General features: G+C 49.7%; 6 protein-coding genes across 6 annotated transcripts, besides 2 other annotated features; 4 read left to right on the top strand and 2 right to left on the bottom strand.

Moving 5' to 3' along the window:
* Window positions 1-941: 941 nt before the first annotated feature.
* UA08_01777 (hypothetical protein) lies at window positions 942-2,906 on the top strand (the record flags this gene model as incomplete). Its single annotated transcript, XM_020261478.1, has 1 exon — window positions 942-2,906. One exon carries the CDS (start codon window positions 942-944, stop codon window positions 2,904-2,906), a length of 1,965 nt encoding a protein of 654 aa, XP_020123535.1.
* Window positions 2,907-4,443: 1,537 nt separating this feature from the next.
* UA08_01776 (hypothetical protein) lies at window positions 4,444-5,598 on the top strand (the record flags this gene model as incomplete). The annotated part of the gene is made up of 1 exon (XM_020261477.1): window positions 4,444-5,598. One exon carries the CDS (start codon window positions 4,444-4,446, stop codon window positions 5,596-5,598), a length of 1,155 nt encoding a protein of 384 aa, XP_020123534.1.
* A 420-nt stretch (window positions 5,599-6,018) lies between these two features.
* UA08_01775 (Glycosylphosphatidylinositol anchor biosynthesis protein 11) lies at window positions 6,019-6,995 on the top strand (the record flags this gene model as incomplete). Its single annotated transcript, XM_020261476.1, has 3 exons — window positions 6,019-6,384; window positions 6,512-6,798; window positions 6,875-6,995. The coding sequence occupies 3 exons, from the start codon at window positions 6,019-6,021 to the stop codon at window positions 6,993-6,995; spliced, it is 774 nt and encodes a 257-aa protein (XP_020123533.1).
* Window positions 6,996-7,646: 651 nt separating this feature from the next.
* On the bottom strand, window positions 7,647-10,199 carry UA08_01774 (hypothetical protein; the record flags this gene model as incomplete). The annotated part of the gene is made up of 3 exons (XM_020261475.1): window positions 7,647-9,625; window positions 9,689-9,844; window positions 10,022-10,199. 3 exons carry the CDS (start codon window positions 10,197-10,199, stop codon window positions 7,647-7,649), a joined length of 2,313 nt encoding a protein of 770 aa, XP_020123532.1.
* A 1,312-nt stretch (window positions 10,200-11,511) lies between these two features.
* Window positions 11,512-11,925, top strand: UA08_01773 (Mitochondrial import inner membrane translocase subunit tim9; the record flags this gene model as incomplete). The annotated part of the gene is made up of 3 exons (XM_020261474.1): window positions 11,512-11,519; window positions 11,584-11,653; window positions 11,731-11,925. The coding sequence occupies 3 exons, from the start codon at window positions 11,512-11,514 to the stop codon at window positions 11,923-11,925; spliced, it is 273 nt and encodes a 90-aa protein (XP_020123531.1).
* Window positions 11,926-12,361: 436 nt separating this feature from the next.
* Window positions 12,362-12,496: a repeat region (Identified by RepeatMasker using a combination of RepBase library and repeat library created with RepeatScout).
* Window positions 12,496-12,677: a repeat region (Identified by RepeatMasker using a combination of RepBase library and repeat library created with RepeatScout).
* Window positions 12,678-12,785: 108 nt separating this feature from the next.
* Window positions 12,786-16,380, bottom strand: UA08_01772 (hypothetical protein; the record flags this gene model as incomplete). Its single annotated transcript, XM_020261473.1, has 7 exons — window positions 12,786-13,134; window positions 13,577-14,048; window positions 14,109-14,582; window positions 15,128-15,400; window positions 15,465-15,805; window positions 15,876-16,245; window positions 16,299-16,380. 7 exons carry the CDS (start codon window positions 16,378-16,380, stop codon window positions 12,786-12,788), a joined length of 2,361 nt encoding a protein of 786 aa, XP_020123530.1.
* Window positions 16,381-16,860: the final 480 nt, after the last annotated feature.

Below are 16,860 nucleotides of genomic sequence, written 5' to 3'. Positions count from 1 at the left end.
TCTGCCTGCTCTGCTGTCTGTCGTGTCAAAAATTATTATCTGCATCCTCCCCCTTCCCCCTCTGAGTCAATCGACCTCATCTTTTTTGGGACGTCAGTCAGCCTCAACTCGCCTTCTCAATCCGTCCGGCCGTTATCCCCCGTCCACACGAAAACTCCTTGTTTTTTCTTCTTTTCTCTTTTCGCTTTTCCTTCTGTTCATATACTTTCGAATTGTCCGATCTGCCGCCACCGCCGCTGCCGACTGACGTGCGCTGGCTTGCCCCTCCACTGCCCTCTTTTTTTTTTTCCCACCCTTTCTATTTACTGCAGCGTAACGCACCTGCACCCCGTTGGAGCAAAGTGCTCTCGACTTCGTCTGTCTTACCACGTCTGCTTCGCCGTCGCCTCTGCTCTCCTCTCCACTCGACCCGCACTGCCAATTTGTGCCAGTCTGCCAGACCACCCAACCATATTTTTATATACGCGGCTGGCAACCAGCATCGCCCATTCACAGCCTGCCAGACAACTAGCCCTGACTCACATTCGCACTGCTGCTGCTGCAACTCGCCCACACCGTACCGCGAGAAACCCTGCCTCCTCCAAATCTTACCAGTGCCATATTATATTCGATGGAGCAACATCCGACGACTGTGGATAACCATTGCCAATTCAAAGCCACTGTCGGTCGTTAACGATTCCTCTTCTGGATCATCGATCAACGGGCCCAGACACTTCCAAAAAGGGTTCCGCCCAAGGTCAACACATTGACCGCATTGGGTACAAGATAACTAACTAGCTGGCAAAAGGAGCCCCTGCAATTGGGTGGCCACAAGGCCGAAGGATTAGCCTGCTGCTGCCTGCAAATTTCTTCGAGGCCTTTCGGTACGGCCCCCGTCTCAGGCTGCAACCCACAACGCCCAAATAAAACCCTAGGCCCGCCCCCCCCCTGCCGTCACCATCATGGCAAAAAAAGTTCAACCGTCTGCAGCTTACTTTGAAGAATACGATGACAGCACAGGCGACGTTGTTTCCGGAACTCGCCAAAGCGCAAATATTGCTGCCAAGCGACCCAAACCATTGGAACTTGGACCCTTTGATTTTGCAAGCGACTCTGGCTATTCAAGCCGTACTGCCACTACTGGAGCCAGTGGACAATCCCGTGCCAGTGGAAGACCCGGCCCTTTACCTTTAACCGTGAATACTGCCACCAGTTCTAGGTCATTTCCACAGCAACCACCACCTCCTCCTCTGGCAACCCGCGTCAAGGAAAGCCGCAAGGAAAAAGGAAAGCAAAAAGAAGACAGAAGGATATCAGCCGAGATGATGCACATGGAGCATTTGCGAAATGCAAATGGCATGGCCGTTCCTGGCAGGTCGGCTTCTAAATCCCAGCGCCGGGAGAGCGTCAGTTTGCAACATCAACCAGAAATGTGCTGGCAATGTGCAAATGGCTTTCATCACAGCGTGAATGGAATGCATTCTGCTTCTCCTATGGATCCTCGGAGTGTGAATGGCTACCCCTCGTACTACTACTCGCAGGCGCCTCCAGTGCAAAACCCTCCCCCTGCGTCTCCCCAGTCGGCACAGTTCCAGTATCCCTATGGTCCTGACGTTTTGATTGCACACTCCTCCCAACGTCAACGGAGACCAAGTCGTTCCACTACCTATCATCCCGATGGCAGTAGTAGGCCTATAAGCTACCACGGCGGTAGGCAGGAATCGCTCTACAATCCAGGTTCTCTTCCCATGAGCCACTATGAACAAGGACCACCCTCTGTATACTCTTCTTATTATACCCAACCGTCGACGCCACGCCAGCAGTACTATGCTGAACCCGGTGCCACTTTTCAGGCCATCTATGAGAGACCACGTAGCTCCATGTCCCGACCAAGGGAACAACATCGACGGTCCTCTGTTTATGGACGACCAGCAGTGGAACATAGCCCGGCTAAAGCATCTTACGAGGATGGCCCGTATTTGGAACGCCATGTCTCCAGAGAGCATCGTCCACGTCGAATGTCGCAATCCCAGCGGCGCCCGGAACCTTTTGACGAGGCCGAGGCCTTTTATCTCATGCCACCACCTCCCCCACCGCAACCAAAGCCAAAGATAATCCAGAAACGACCGGACCTCGCTCCGAAGCAGATGGGAAATGGAAGCATGCCGCCTCCCACTAGCCGTCGTATGTCCCATTCACGCGACTCATGGGACATGTCGGATTTGAAACAGGCTTTGCCTAACCAGCAAGTTCGCCCGATCCAAGGAGCTCCGGAGCGTAGCCGCAGCGTGAGGACTAGGAGAACTTCCTATCATGAATCTGATGCTGGCCGTGAGATTGCCATTGAAAATCCTCGTCGCCGGCGTACCCAGTACCATGAAGATGAACCTAGCCCTCGCCCGGTGGCCACTTCAGACTTGGAACAGAAGCATCGCAGTGCCGAGGAATATCAAGCAGCAAAATCCGGCCGAAGTTCGACTGCTGGGGTTGCTCTTACGGAGGACGCCTTGCGGCTCAAAAGCAAAATCAATCAGCAGCAGCGCCTGGAAAGTGATAGCGGAAGCCAGAAAACTCGATCCAACAGCAGCCGAGGAAGCGACGCCCGTACAAGGGATGGTAGTGGAGTCGGTTCGAGGATTGAAGATGACAGCAGCTTTACTATGACCATGCATGGAATGACGATTGGTTTTACGCAGGAGTCGGTTAACGGCAAACGGATCCACCTTCGAGCGGATGACAATGGTGGTATTGGCTTGAATATTGAAGGCCGCCGACCGAAAAAATACATCATGCCTGCTGGCTCGGAGTATACGACCGTTAGCAGCAGGAAAGAAATCGAGGATGGGCGGCGTGCTCGAGATGAAAGACGCTCCGACCGTGCTTCTCGCCGGTCCAGCCGCTCCACGTACAGCGGTCGATTCGATTGATCAACTTTCTCTCGATACCATGGTCTCAAAAAGCCCCGGATCAAATACAAAAGAACATGAGATGAACCAGCAAGTGGGAGGAAAAGGGTAAAAAAGATGGATAGGGAGGTTTTCTGAATTTATTGTCCTCTAGCACTCTGCATCAAAAGCAACGGACTTGAAAAGTTGATCGTTTTTTTTCTCTCTCTGGGTCTGGATGTTTGGGACAAAATGAAAAGTACCTAAAGATTTTCGTCTTGGATACTGGGTCGGTTGCGATCGAGTTGTGCCACGTCGAAAAAGAGGATCATCTATTTTGTTTATCGTTTTGATTACACTGGGAGGAACTGTTTTGATTTTCGTTGCAGCCTTGATTTTATTCGTCTTCTTTTTTTTTTCTCATACAAGAGTTTTCATGTTTGCGCCCTGCAATTTGTCACGGTGGTACGGCTGGCTGTACGATGTAACGACCCTTGAGACTACCCATGCGGTTGATATATTTGTTCCATTTATTGCATATATCATGTTTCATTTTTCTTGATGCCTGTATGACCGTGATGATTTTGATGACGATGTTCCCATGATTTCTTTTCTTTCAACAATATTGCATTGCATTTTTGTTTATCTTTCGAGCTTTTACTCTGGATCTGTGAATTCATTTATCTATTCCGCCCCCTTCCATTGCATTGCTTGTTGCTCAACGTTATACCCTCTGCAGTCTGCTTATTTACTCCTGCATTTTGATATTCTTCTATGCTTGCGTCGCCGTATGGATACCGTTTGCCCCCAGTTTTTGCTGCATTTCATTTAAAGATTTCAACACCCAACTTGTAAAACTTTTGTTTCGTCTAAGATTTGCAAGACTTTCGACAGCGATTCTCAACGTTTTAAACATTGTACATCAGCTTATATCTCTCAAGCTTTCAACACATGCTACCTCACCTTTTGAGGCTACAGAGTCGAAGTAGATCCGTTCGTGTTTGCTGTATGTATTTGACGACTTCTTTTGTAGGATTAGTCTTTCAATAAACAAGATTCGTCTATTTATATCATTCATATCCCGCGGTTATCGATAAGCTTGCCCTAGCTCACGTGATCTGACAGCTGCTGACGTAAACGGGCGAGTTCCCCGGCCAACGCGCGCGGCCCAAACAATACGTACTGCCCAGCCTCCCCGTTTCCCTTCATTCGCTCAACCACCAGGATTTTGATTCTGGAGAAGGTCCCGATCAATGGATGTCTTGCTTTAGTTGAGTATCCATCTCTTTCTGCCTCTCATCGCACGTTACTAAAGCCTTTCTTTGGTTCTCACCACACAGTTTATCGTTGACTACTGCCACATTCCTGCACCCGACGATAAAGGTCTTGCCCGCATTCTTGGAGTCGGATTCTCAAGATCCGGCCAGACACACGTCCACACGGAGGCGGGGAGATTGAGGGGCTGGTTGAGTTGACAGTAAGTCATATGTCATCGCAAGTGGGAAAATATCCTAATTATACGAATCCAGAGTTCTACCATCGTGAGCCCTTTGGGCTCCGAAGCCAGAATCTCTGCAACATGGCTCCCGCCATCATACCCGAGTCTCCCGTTGCAGATGGGCCTCCCTCAACGCTCGTCAAGGTCGCCCGCAGCGATAGTACTCTGGCCTCCGACACCACAAAACACCTCGCTGTGCGAGCAACGACGGGTACTTCAGCTTATGGGAAAGGTACAATCAACCCGGGCAGCATCAACATGCCAGGGATGCTTGCTCTATTCGCGATTCTAGGGGCGTGCTTTGTGCTCGCGACTATATGGTTCTTCTTTTGGGCTAAGAACGGCGGCTGTGTATGGCGAAAAGGTGACTGGGAAGAGTACAAGTCTACCGTGTTGCGTCGCAAGGGTCCTGATGGTCGCACCCTGTCCAACGCCACGACGAGTACGAATTTGGGCGGTGGCAGTATTCGCGGTTATGACGACGACGATGACGGCCTTACGTATACCGATATGACGGAGACGGCGACTACGGTGACTAACGAGAAGGCATCGGCAGCAGGTGGACGGAAAAACAAGAACAAGAAGAAATCCAGAAACAATGCAAAGGACAAGCTGCTCCGGCGAAACAGGAATGAGAAATGGGAAGGTGAAGCCGATGATGATGTGCGTGCGTACCGGCAAGAAAAACCAGCTCGTGTTGGCGGCATCAATCGAGAGGCTGAAGGCACATACTACGGAACGGAGTACACGCCAAGCTCTCCTCCCACAGCTTATACGGATAGTGAAGCATACTACCACGCGCCTGAACATCATCGCGACCACCGTCGTGATACCCGTAACGCCTCTGGCTTCTCCTTCACCGTCGGCAGCGAAGATGTCATTAGCCAAGTCACTGAAGAGCAATCCGTCCACGAATCGGCGCATACTCGTCGGGAGACGCGCCGTCAACAACGTCGCCACGAACGAGAAAGAGAAAGTCATCGGTCCTCCCGCCAGAGCAGCCCTCGCAAACAACCACAATCAAACCGCACATCAGTTCCTGGTGGATATACCGAGCCATTGGACTTCTCGTCCCGTGCCACCAACTCCGAATACCAGTACTCCACTGTCGAGACTGAGGATGACTCTGGCACCAAGAGCTACCATCATCCTATTCCGGGGCTGAGCAAGGGGTATCGACGAGACAGAGATGGCGGCGGACGACGCAGACGTGATAGTTTGAGTGATAGTGATTAGTGAATTTCTTTTATGTCTTTGGATGAACTTGGGGTTTTTTTCATGTCAAATGGTCGGGCAATGTATGTATGTATGTATGGTTAATGATTTCATGGTGTATATTCTGTTTTTCTCAAGCTTAGCATATTATATCTTCACGCAAACTGGACGCAATCGATGAACAGAAATAATACATACAGCCGATGTTTCAAATAAGACTGCGCTGATGTCAGTCTAGTCCGCCGTAGAAAATTGAAGCTCTCCGCGGACATCCATGAAAGCTCCACCATCATCCCATCAAATTCATACCCTCCTCTCAACAGCATCTCGCAGCACCCCTACTGTCCATACCGTGATTCGGAAAGAAAAAAAAATCCATAAATCGCGTCTATGATCTAATTATACCATCTCTCCGCCAATTCGCCTCCAATTCACAACGCAATGGCAACAACACCGCCATCGTCCACCGTGTCCCATACCGGACCTGCAGCAGTTAACATCCTCCCCAACTCGGCCGCGCAGGCATACGCTCATGTCCACCCAACTCTCCTATTAGCAGTGTATGCCATTCGATTTCCGGCTTTGGTGGCCGATCCTGCCTCGACATTATTGAACGATTTACCCCTCTACACTGCGCTGCAGGTCGTTTATGTGGTCACTTGCCTACCGCAAGCTGGCTCTGTTCACCATCATCATACACATGAAGGCGACAGTGATGTAGGAGGAATAAAACCCGGCAAAGCGCCGTATAGGAAGAAGCATGCATCAGCTAATAATAAGTCGGATACACTCTTCCAAAAACTGACTGTTAGTTTGTTTTTTTTTTTTTTTTTTTTTTTTTTTTTTTTCCCTTCCGCTTTCTTCTACCCTTTTCCTTCCCAAATCATTTGAATTAACTACTAACACACGAGGGGGAAAACCTCCCTTCACCCAGGCGGCATTCCTCTCTCTCACATTAACCCTCCTTCTCGGTACACCCGCTCTAGCCCTCCTACTCATCCTCTTCGGCGCCCCCTTCACAACACACAACGCCCACACCATCCTGTGCGCGGCACACATGGCGCTTTTATCCGTGACTCCGCTCGTGTATGTCCACGGCGTCGAGGGCAGTGCGTGGAAGGAAATCTGGGCGTTTGCGCGTCCATCCGATGCCGTTTGGGGCGGTGCTTTGGGTGCTTGTCTCGGGGCTTGGTTAGGTGCTGTTCCGATTCCGTTGGATTGGTGCGTTCTCTCTCTCTCTCTCTATCTTTTTCGACTAAAGTACGGATTATTAACTGTTTCTTCCGTTTGTGTAAAGGGACCGTCCGTGGCAGGCTTACCCAATTACGATTCTAACGGGGGCGTATCTCGGGTATGCGTTGGGTCAATTGATTGGTCGGACTCCTTTGCTGTATGGAAAGAGGGTGGAATTCGCTTGATAGAAAGAGAGAGGATCGACTATATATTATATTGCTGTAATTATTCTATCCAATAATTGACAGCCGCAATATTTTATAGATTAAATGGCTCGCTTAGTAGGCATCGCTTCGTATTTCATATTTGGGAAGAAGAATGAATGCTTTATGCATTGCCTACCTAAGTGAGAGGAAAGGAAGAAATAAATACACTCGAACAAAGCCAACGCCGAGACTCATTCATCTTGGACCATACATATCCCTTCGGTGATAGGAGGAAAGAAAAGAATACTCAAACATCTTACCCTCATAATGACACATGTTAGGCAATAATGAACTGCTGAAAAAAAAGGGGGAAATATAATCTGACACTCGCTATCAAAAATTCGCATAAGAACAGGAACAACATGAGGTATCGATTTGATGAGACAAAAAGGGGGAAGGACATAAAGGGAAGAGATAATGAAACCACCCTGGGCATTATAAACAAGATCATGAAAGACTAAAAAAGACAGCTGTGCATGGGGGAATGACACGGGGTATAAGGCAAACTTTTCCATTTTGTTCATGTAAAACCAACTCTTTCTTCTTTTTTTTTTTTATATTTGTTTCTTTTTTCATTCCTCAAGCAGTATTGAACTTGAGAACGTGACTCAATTTTTTTTTTTTACTTATTTAATTTGATTCACCTGCTGTTGGTGGGGTCGAGTTGCACTCCTCCTCACCCTCAGGTATTGTTGATTGTATTTGTGGCTGTGACTGCGGCTCCTGCGGCTGCTGCTGCTCACTTTGCGGTTCTTTTTCCTTCTCCTTTTCTTCAACTTGAGAGTGGCTTGGATCAGGCGTCAAGTCAGATCGTGGCGGGCTCTTAGCACGCTCATTGCCCTCCTTCTTGGATGCAACCTTGGCCTTTAGCTTTTCAAATAGGCTGAGCTTCTCATTGTCCGAGGATACCCCGCCATCACGAGATGAGCTCGGAACTCGTCCCCCCTCGTTATCTGGCACGGACGTCACATCGGTACTAGGATGATGAGAGTCATTGTTGGAATTTTGTCGCTGCGCAAAGGAACTCCCGATAGAGCTAGTGCTGAATTCGGCCCTTGAATTCACACCAACCACGGGTGGTGGTGACGTACTTGACTGTTCATGGTGGTGTCTCGAAAGCGGGAAACGCCAACTGCGTCGGTGATCCCTCTTCTCTGATCTCGAACCCTCCTCATATTGATCAAAATCAGAATGATCGGTGTATGACGACTTCGAGTGCATGGAAGGCGTCCGAGAGCGATTGGGTCTGAGCGTGCTTTCCGACGGTTGATGCTGGTGATGACTGTTGCTGCCCTCAGGAACAGCATGATTCTCGACTATAGTGGTAATGCCTTCAATGGAAGTCGGTGCTACCGGAGTTACGACTTGCGAAGTTGAGTGAAGACCAGGTTCGTTAGCACTAAGAGATTGACTAGAGCTTTGAGCGCTGGCATTAGCACTACCGGGGATCCGCTTCTTTTTCAGCCGATTAGGCTGGCGGACCTCCTTGTATTCAGATGAAACCGGAGGAGGGGACTTGCTAAAGAAGCTAGATAATTTGCGCTCTCTGGTAGGTGTGGTGACAGGCGGGGTTTGCGCTGTAACAGCGGGCTGAGGCTCCAAATACTGAGAGGATTCAGCTGTTTGTTCTTCGAACGCCGGTTGTGTTACCGTTTTGGGTGGCTCTGGGTGTGCTTCTTGAGCAGGATTGTTGCTAGTTTCAGTTGCAAGGGTGCGATTTACTTCAGTTGAAGGTGTCAAGGCAGCAGAAGAGGACGGGCTTGTTGACTCGCCAGAGCGACCCAATCTCGGCGCAACTAGACCAGGTGACTTCTTCGAGGGAACAGTATTACTGCGTTTCACAGTGCTAACTGTCGACGAAGGCGTACCTGGGCTCTGGGTGTTGCCAGAGTTGCGAGATGACACAGACACATTGCGGCGAAGGGTCTCGTACTTCCTGAGACTATCCGCACCACCACTAGCATTTGATGCGGAGCGACGCACTCCCTGGGCCCGAGACGGCGTAACGGCGGCACCATTTTGGAATTCTTTGACTGTCTGCGGGTCGGCCGCAGTACCGTTCATACCGAACAAGAAATGGTCTTGATTCTCGATTAGAAATATCAACACGTCTTGACTAAGCCTGTATTCATTAGGCGCCATGTCATGTGTAGGGTGTGACAACAAGCCAGGCTGAAAAATGGCAGACAGATTGGCCGAGGTCATGCGGTTCGTCTCCGACTTCGACGCGAAAACGGCAAGAAGGTCAAGGATGTAGAGGAGCAATTGCTTGTTCAGTGGAGGTAATTCACGGATAAGTTGCTGATACGTCGCCACGGCTTTCTCGTAGTCGAAGTCGCCGGTGTCGGATTCCTTTGCATCAGTACTGCCGACAGCCTGCGCTTGATGATTCCGAAGCGGCTGGCGAAAGGATTGATAAAAGTCCAGGGGGACAATGGGTTCAGGCAGCTGGTTCAAGTACCGCCGCAGTATGTTGGCAGCATCATGCACTGTGTATCCCCCCCAATCCAGACCTTTGCCATAGCGCTCGGGCGAGTCGAATATCTCCTGCAACTCCTTGATGCGTCGTGCGGAACCGCTCAGACGGAAAATGCCTTCGACTTCGGTGGCTGGGAGAGAGTGGGTTTAGAAAGACAACTTTAAGAGAAAAGGTGTTTTCTTGGGTGGCATACCTTGATCTTTCAGAAAGACGCCACACTTTGCAACAACAATTGGAACATAACCATAAATGAAACTCTCGCCTTTATCATTTGTCAATGAGATGGCAACATTTGCATATTTGATGCTAACATTTAGTGGGACACCAAAGATTCCACCATTTGCCCGTGCTGAATGATGCAAGTATAAAGTTAGCGAGGACATTCCTAATTATGGAAAGTGCGCAAGATGAGCGCAAAGAGAGCGCAAAGTTTCAGGTAAATAACAATTCAAAAACAGGGGGAAAAAAGGCATTGCTTAGGTGCCAACCATGTGCGTCACCACTTGTTCCAGAGGTATGCACATACCTTTATTGTCATCCTCCTTCTTTGTGTTACGCTTGAAAGTCTTCCACCAGGAGGCCAAGTCTCGTTTGGATGGGGCAGTAGGAGCAGCAGGATCGTGTGAGGCAGGTTGCGAGTGGTTGTTTGTGAACGGCTGGATAGGTGGGTGTGCCGTGAACGGCTGGGAATTCCCTGTCGTCATAGTCTGTTGACGAGCTGGTACAGTGCAGCTCTCACAAGGTGATATGGATAATGTATTGTATTTGGGTGGTTAGACAGAAGCAGTTTTCATGAAATCAGTGTCAGTTTCGCATGAAAGAAAGCAAAATCCCAATAAATAGGCTGTTTGCTGTGCTGTGCTGTGGCTGTTTCAGCGCTTCAGCAGAAGGCGCTGATTAGCTGTTTGGATATGACCCAGCGGCAAAACCCAAAGGCATTGACAGGCTTAGTGAAACTGCTGGTGGTGCCAAGGCTGCAGAAATAGGAGATAAACGGGGATGCAGAAAGAGCGAAATGAAGCGGGGCGCCAGTGAGCTGCTGGTTGCTGGCAGCAGAAAGAAGAGGAGGCTGGGGCCAACAAGTGATGACTGGCTGGACTGACTGGACTGTCTGGACTGACTGGTAGTTGGTACTGGTGGTAGTAGGGTTGGAGGGAACTAGTCAGTTACTACTAGTGAGTGTCGGAAAAGCCGCAGAGATGCAGGGGCAACCGAACAATCACAGATTCTGAAGCAAGCTAGGAGGGGCAGGGCCCTGGACGCAATGAGACTCCAGTCTTTCTTCTTTCTGTGTGCGATATTCTGGAGGAGGGAGAGCGAGAGTGCGATGGATGATTGCAAGCAGTGGCTTGAGGGCGGTGGCAGAAGGGAAAGCGAAGGGAAGGAAGTCATGGGAGAGGTGGGGTTCCTCAGTCTGCGCCTCAGGCCTCCCGTCCCCCGAGGCTCTGGCGCTTCCCATGGGTGCTTTTGATTAAATTACTATCTAGTACAGAGCTGTGGAACCAATGGTCAAGAATGCCGTAAATTATCTGTCTTTTCCTTGTCTGTCTCGCAGGTCGAATTGGCAAAATTCGAGCCAGCCAGTCTGTGCTATAAAAAGACGGCCGTTCCTTGGGAATGCGAGGAATGCTCCGCTTGCAAACGCTGCCGAACACGTCTAGACTTTTGTCGAACTGGGTATACTGGTAATCGGCCTGTATTGCAGGCATATCTCCTACCATTGAAAGCGAAATGGAAATACCACCGAGTAATACATGTTTTCACCGACTCTGGTCTCGGCGAGAGACTTGTTTCAGAGTGGTTCACGTGACTCTTTCCCGGTGCCTCAGGCTTCGGTCAGCTGAGCTCAAATCATGTGACGTCGGAGCGTGCGTTGTTCCGCGAATGGAAGAAGTTGAGCTCCGGAGAGCTCATCAACAATTAAGCCCAACGACGTCAAAGCCATTCCCTTCGGAGAAGAAGCCGCCCATCTGTTCTCTTTGTACTATTATAATACTTAATTGATTTTTAAAGAAAATGGACGGGTAAGACTGGCTGTTGCATTCCACCCCAGTTGCAATGATGCCGTGTGCTGATTTGATTTTTCAGACTCAACGCTTCGGAACAGCGTGAGCTGGCTGCTCGCATGGAGAGAAAGCAAATGAAGGAGTTTATGCAGGTATATATATTCCCATCTTTTCACCAACCAATAACGCAATCAACGCAATTGACGCAACTCACACTTCTCCTGTCCAGATGTATTCCCGCCTTGTACAACGCTGCTTCGACGACTGCGTCAACGATTTCACCACCAAGTCTCTGATTGCCCGGGAGGAAGGCTGCGTCCTTCGCTGCGTGGACAAGTACCTCAAGGGCTCTGCTCGGCTTGGAGAGCGTTTCCAAGAACAAAATGCCGCCATGATGCAAAGCGGTCAGCTTCCCGGGCGATAAACAAGACGGAACATGTATAATCTTTGGCGGGTTTCTAAGGGACAAAATGTTCGTTTTCATGATGATGATGATTGGGGACAGGCCAGTAGAACTGGTCTAGATGTTTGATATACCTTGCATCTCTCTTCCTTTTTTTTTTCTGTCCGTTCATTCTTTCGCTCAGTGTATTATAGCTATTGTCTCGTCATGTCCATCTTCATCGTCATCACCTACTTTCTGCTGCTTAAACGCGTCACTGCTGGGATGTGGGACTTATTTAGATCATCATGGAAATAAAATAACTACTCTACTTCCAATCTGCAGACCAAGCCATCCTCGCTCCGTCAGCAGCGCAACCCTAGACACGTGCCATTCACAGTTATAGCAACATACACAAACGAGAGAAGAAAATCACGTGATAAGTCATATCTACCTGGTTATCAGAAACCTCTCACCGCTCGATTGCCAGGTTGCGGTAGATTTGGACAGCCATATCAATCACTTTCAGTAAAAACCTTTACAATTGCACGGAGTCCTATAGCAAAGCCAGTCTCATGGAAACTATAGATAACTTCTGGCATAATGATATACTTACAAGCAATTCCTCCTCCCTCAAATCTGATCAATTAACAATTAACAGATTTTACACTTTTATATCATATTCCCCTCGATCGACGTCGGAGAGTTGTATAAGTAATAGATAATATAGATCCTCACAGCTTCGTCAATAGTCAAGATATATCCATTTTTTCAAATCGAAAATAGCTAGTTAATATCTGCGCGACTACATATCGTGGAGTGGCATATCATTATATGTGCATTGACGGCGACGACGGGTGGGTGTCCGATTACAATACCACATTCTTCGAAAATGAGGTGAATCAGTGCATTCCTGCAGCAGCCAAAGCAAGCGCAGCGCCACCAACAGCGAGCTTTACGTTGCTAGTCATTATAGGAATGCTGCCGCCAGTGCTACTTTTAGTCGAAGCAGAAGATTGCTGGGACGTCTTCGTGGCAGAGGCAGAGGCAGAAGCAGAGGTGGCAGAGGCGGTACCACTTGTAGTCTGGGTGATCGATCCCGCAGTGACAGTCACAGGAATCATCAGGTTCGACAGATGATTTGCATATGTGAATGTCGAGGGAGCTGGGTCCGTGGCGCCGGTTCCGGTGGTACTCAAACGTGATATGTATACGCCTATAACAGCTATTCCCGAGTCGGCGTAGTGAGACCTCAAATTCTGTCAGAAATTGACTCTTCTTCCTCATCGGGTTAATCTCGCTGGCTGCCGAGCTCCGTCTCGGCAGGAAAATGAGTTAAGGTGCTGTTCGGCGGCTTAAGCCACGCAGATTAGTACAAGGATGTGTACGAGTCTCCAGAAAAAGCCCCCCTTGGCCATCGAGAGAAACCGATATTGACAGTGAGATAGGTATTTACGTATCGACGAAAGCGCCGAGAGATGATGTCGATAGAATAGAGAGAATATCTTAAAACATGTCTAAGTACAAGTTCTGCATTTCAAGTTTTCATTGCAATAATACTTATCCTCTCGCCATACACACAATCACGACCAAGTCACATGAAAGGCTAGACGTAGCCTTTGAGAATTGCGCTCTCCGCTCTAATTGGGGGGGTTAGCCTCTGAGACTAGTGGTAGGAAGGTGGCAAACTTACGACAAAATTGAAGAGCCGCTCGCTCCGAGGACGGTGTTTTGCGATAAGGCCACAAACTGGATGTCAAAAATACCACTTGGATCCTCCCTGATTCTCCCAACGCTGCAAGCGAATCCTCTTTCCGATTCCCTGTCCAGGCGAGGCTGTGGCCGATCAACCTCGTCCAGAACGATAATAGCGCGTTTTGGAGCAGAAGGACAGCCTAGGGCTTGGACTTCGGGGGTATACTCGTTCAAAGCAGCACGCACCTCGCTAACGGTCGGCGGAGGTCGTTTTGCGAATCGTAGCGATACACACACCGTATGGCCATCGAGCACGGGAACACGGTTACAGGCAACAGATACGCGGAGAGGTTGATCGATGAATGCAGTCTGATCCGCGGTCAAGCTGCCCAAAATCTTGCGAGCTTCAGCGGGAATCTTAGCTTCCTCGCCGGGGATGTATGGAACAATATTGTCAAAGATATCCATGCCTTACCCGGTTAGCTCTGTATAAATGTGCGGAATGTCGTGACATGGGAATAAACACTTACAGCTGACGCCAGGATAGCCTGCTCCTGATACAGCCTGCATAGTCACCATGCTTACTTGCTCGATAGGCCCAAACTTTTGAATAAGTGCTGCAGCTGGGATAACGAGGCCGATAACCGCACAATTCGAATTGCATATAAGAAGTCCTTTATCCAGTTGATAGTGCCGACGCTGTGCTGGGATGGACTCGATGTGTCCCGGATTGACAATCGGAACAATCAGGGGAACCTGAGGGGCTAATCGGTAGTTTTTGGCGTTTGAAAAGACCGCAAAGTTTGCTTTTAGAAAGGCCATTTCGACATCGCCAGCCACATCAGAATTGAGGCCCGAGAAGATGATGTCGCAATCTGGATATTCGTCGGGTACGCAGCGTCGCACAACGAGATTTGCGGCTTCTGCGGGCACTGGGGAGGACTGCTTCCAACGCACAGCATCGGTGTATTTTTTACCAACTGATCTTTCGGATGCTCCTACAGCTACCAGCTCCAGTAGCGGATGCTCAGAGAGCAGAAGAATGAAGCGTGTCCCCACGGCTCCGGTTGCTCCTAAGACTCCTGTTGGGAAATGTTAGTGATCCACGTCATTTCATAATGGCTAGTTGGAATGAGTTTTGTACCGCATCGCTTTTTTGAAGGCATTGCTGTGTCTCTGTTCGGATCTTTAATGATGTGACTCAGAGATTTTTTTTCGACGAAAGAACCTTGGGACTTTCATACGCCGATTGCGGGGGGTTACCCTACCCGCACTAATCCCAAATGGTGGACAAGATTAGATAAGCACATACGGTTCCTCCGATCATTGTCAGGGGGTTGGGCTAACCGGATTGAGAAAGGGTACTTTTTGACAGTGTGAAATTGTTCTTGATTTTGTTTCCATTTTGAAAATGATGTTATTTACAATGTAAGCTGGCCCAAAAGAAAAAGAATATTCAAGAAATACTGGCTTATACCCTACAAGCTCTCAACACTTCAAGCTGAGAACTAGCACAAGTTCAGCTGAACTCGGGCCTCGTCGCGCGCACACTCTCCGTCGTCTTCTTCAATCTTCGCAGGAATGGGCTTATTCGCGAGCGGCGTCAAGCGGAATCCATGTCTGCGGTCGCCGACTGGGTAGTCGAGAGTCTGCGAGTGGTTGGTGACACGCTGGTCCCAGACAAGGACTGTACCAGCCTCATATCGAACGCGGCATGAGAAGTCCTGACGCTTGGCAATGTGGTCGAACAGGAAGCGGAGAATGCAGTCGGATTCTTCCTGGTCAAAGCCAACGATGCGCTTTGTGTAGACGGGGTTGACATCTAGATCAAACGTCCGTTAGCAATAAAGATAGATAAGTCCGGATATATAGGAAGGCCGACTTACAAAGAGCCTTTTCCTTGGTGACTGGGTGAACGATGACAACGGGGTGCTCTGCTTCGAGCACACCGCGACGCATGACGGCCTTTTGACCGTGCTTCATCTCTTGCGTAACACCGTCATTGTTGCTGTGAATGGCAGTGAGTCCCTCAAGGCGCTTGCGGAAGCGCGGCGAGAGGCTGCTGTATGCACGAACACTCGAGCTGACTAGAGTATCACCACCGGCTGTGCTGGGGGATTCCAGCATGCCAATGAATGTTGTGCCGGGGGGCTGCTTCTCAGGGCTCTGATCAGTGTGCCATTGCACAGGGCTACGGCCGGCCCAGGACTGTCGCACACGCAGGTCGCTATTTGATGGACCGGATTAGTTCCAAGCCTATCCGATTTGAGGACTCATCGATGCATGGTTTAACGTACTCCTTGTGGTCGTATATAATCATATGCTCTTCGGAGCCAGCAGCCGGATGAGGCGCCCAGCCGTGGATGTGCAAGGGTCCGAAATGCCTGACGATCTTCTTCTGCTCTTCAAAGCCCAGGTCGCCAAAGTCCTGATCACGGAACACAAGCGCGCCTCGTTTCGCAGCCAACAGAGCCAATTCGTCAAGGCCCGCGCTGTTGAGCTTGGAGAGCTGCACGCCGTGGATCTCGGTTCCAACGTGCGGCGAGAGGTCGAACATCTTGGTCACATCTTTGAGCAGATTGGGGAACGTTGGGTCGGCGCGATGGCCGGGGTCGTAGTGTTCGAATTCGCCGATGTCTTCTACCTTCTCGAGTGGATCATAGTGTGCTTGTAGATAATATTAGTAAGTAGAGCAGAAGTGGAAGAGATTGATTTCATACGCATGAACTCGGGGTACAGCGGACTCCCGTCGTCCTTCTTTGGCCGGGAGAGGAGATGCGGATTCGCGACGGTAGCAGGCATGGTGAAAAGCTCTCTTGCGTGGAAGCGAGTTGAAGTGGAATGCTGAAGCTGTGGACGTTTGCAGCCGTTTTATGCGTGCCAAAGTCGCTGTCCATCCGAGTCAAAATACTTCTGGAGACACAAGCCTCAGATTTCTTCCCAAAGGGGTAACTGGCGCGTGTTTGGCCGCTGGGCAACGATAAGGCCTGATAAGCGCCGATTGCCCGCGCGGGCAACGCTTTTTCCCTTCAATCTCCAGCCTGCAACACAAGCTTTCTTCGGCCCACCATCGGAACTGATAGTTCACTGAGCGAAAAGGCGTTTATCAGCGTCCCGATGCCATCGTGCTGGACGTGCTCGATAGCACCGCAACCGCGGCCGTGCTTATCTGCGTGCTCGAGATAGTGGTCACCACCTCGAGGACTAGAAATAAGGCAATGCGGCCTATGTCCCCTTGAGCTCGGCCATGATCTCGTTTTGCTACCGACCTGGCTGATTTGA

The sequence above is a fragment of the Talaromyces atroroseus genome, assembly GCF_001907595.1.
Source record: "Talaromyces atroroseus strain IBT 11181 chromosome Unknown scaffold_1, whole genome shotgun sequence".
NCBI lineage: Eukaryota > Fungi > Ascomycota > Eurotiomycetes > Eurotiales > Trichocomaceae > Talaromyces > Talaromyces atroroseus.
Note: the sequence above shows the minus strand (reverse complement) of the source record. Positions and strands in the feature narration are given on the sequence as shown.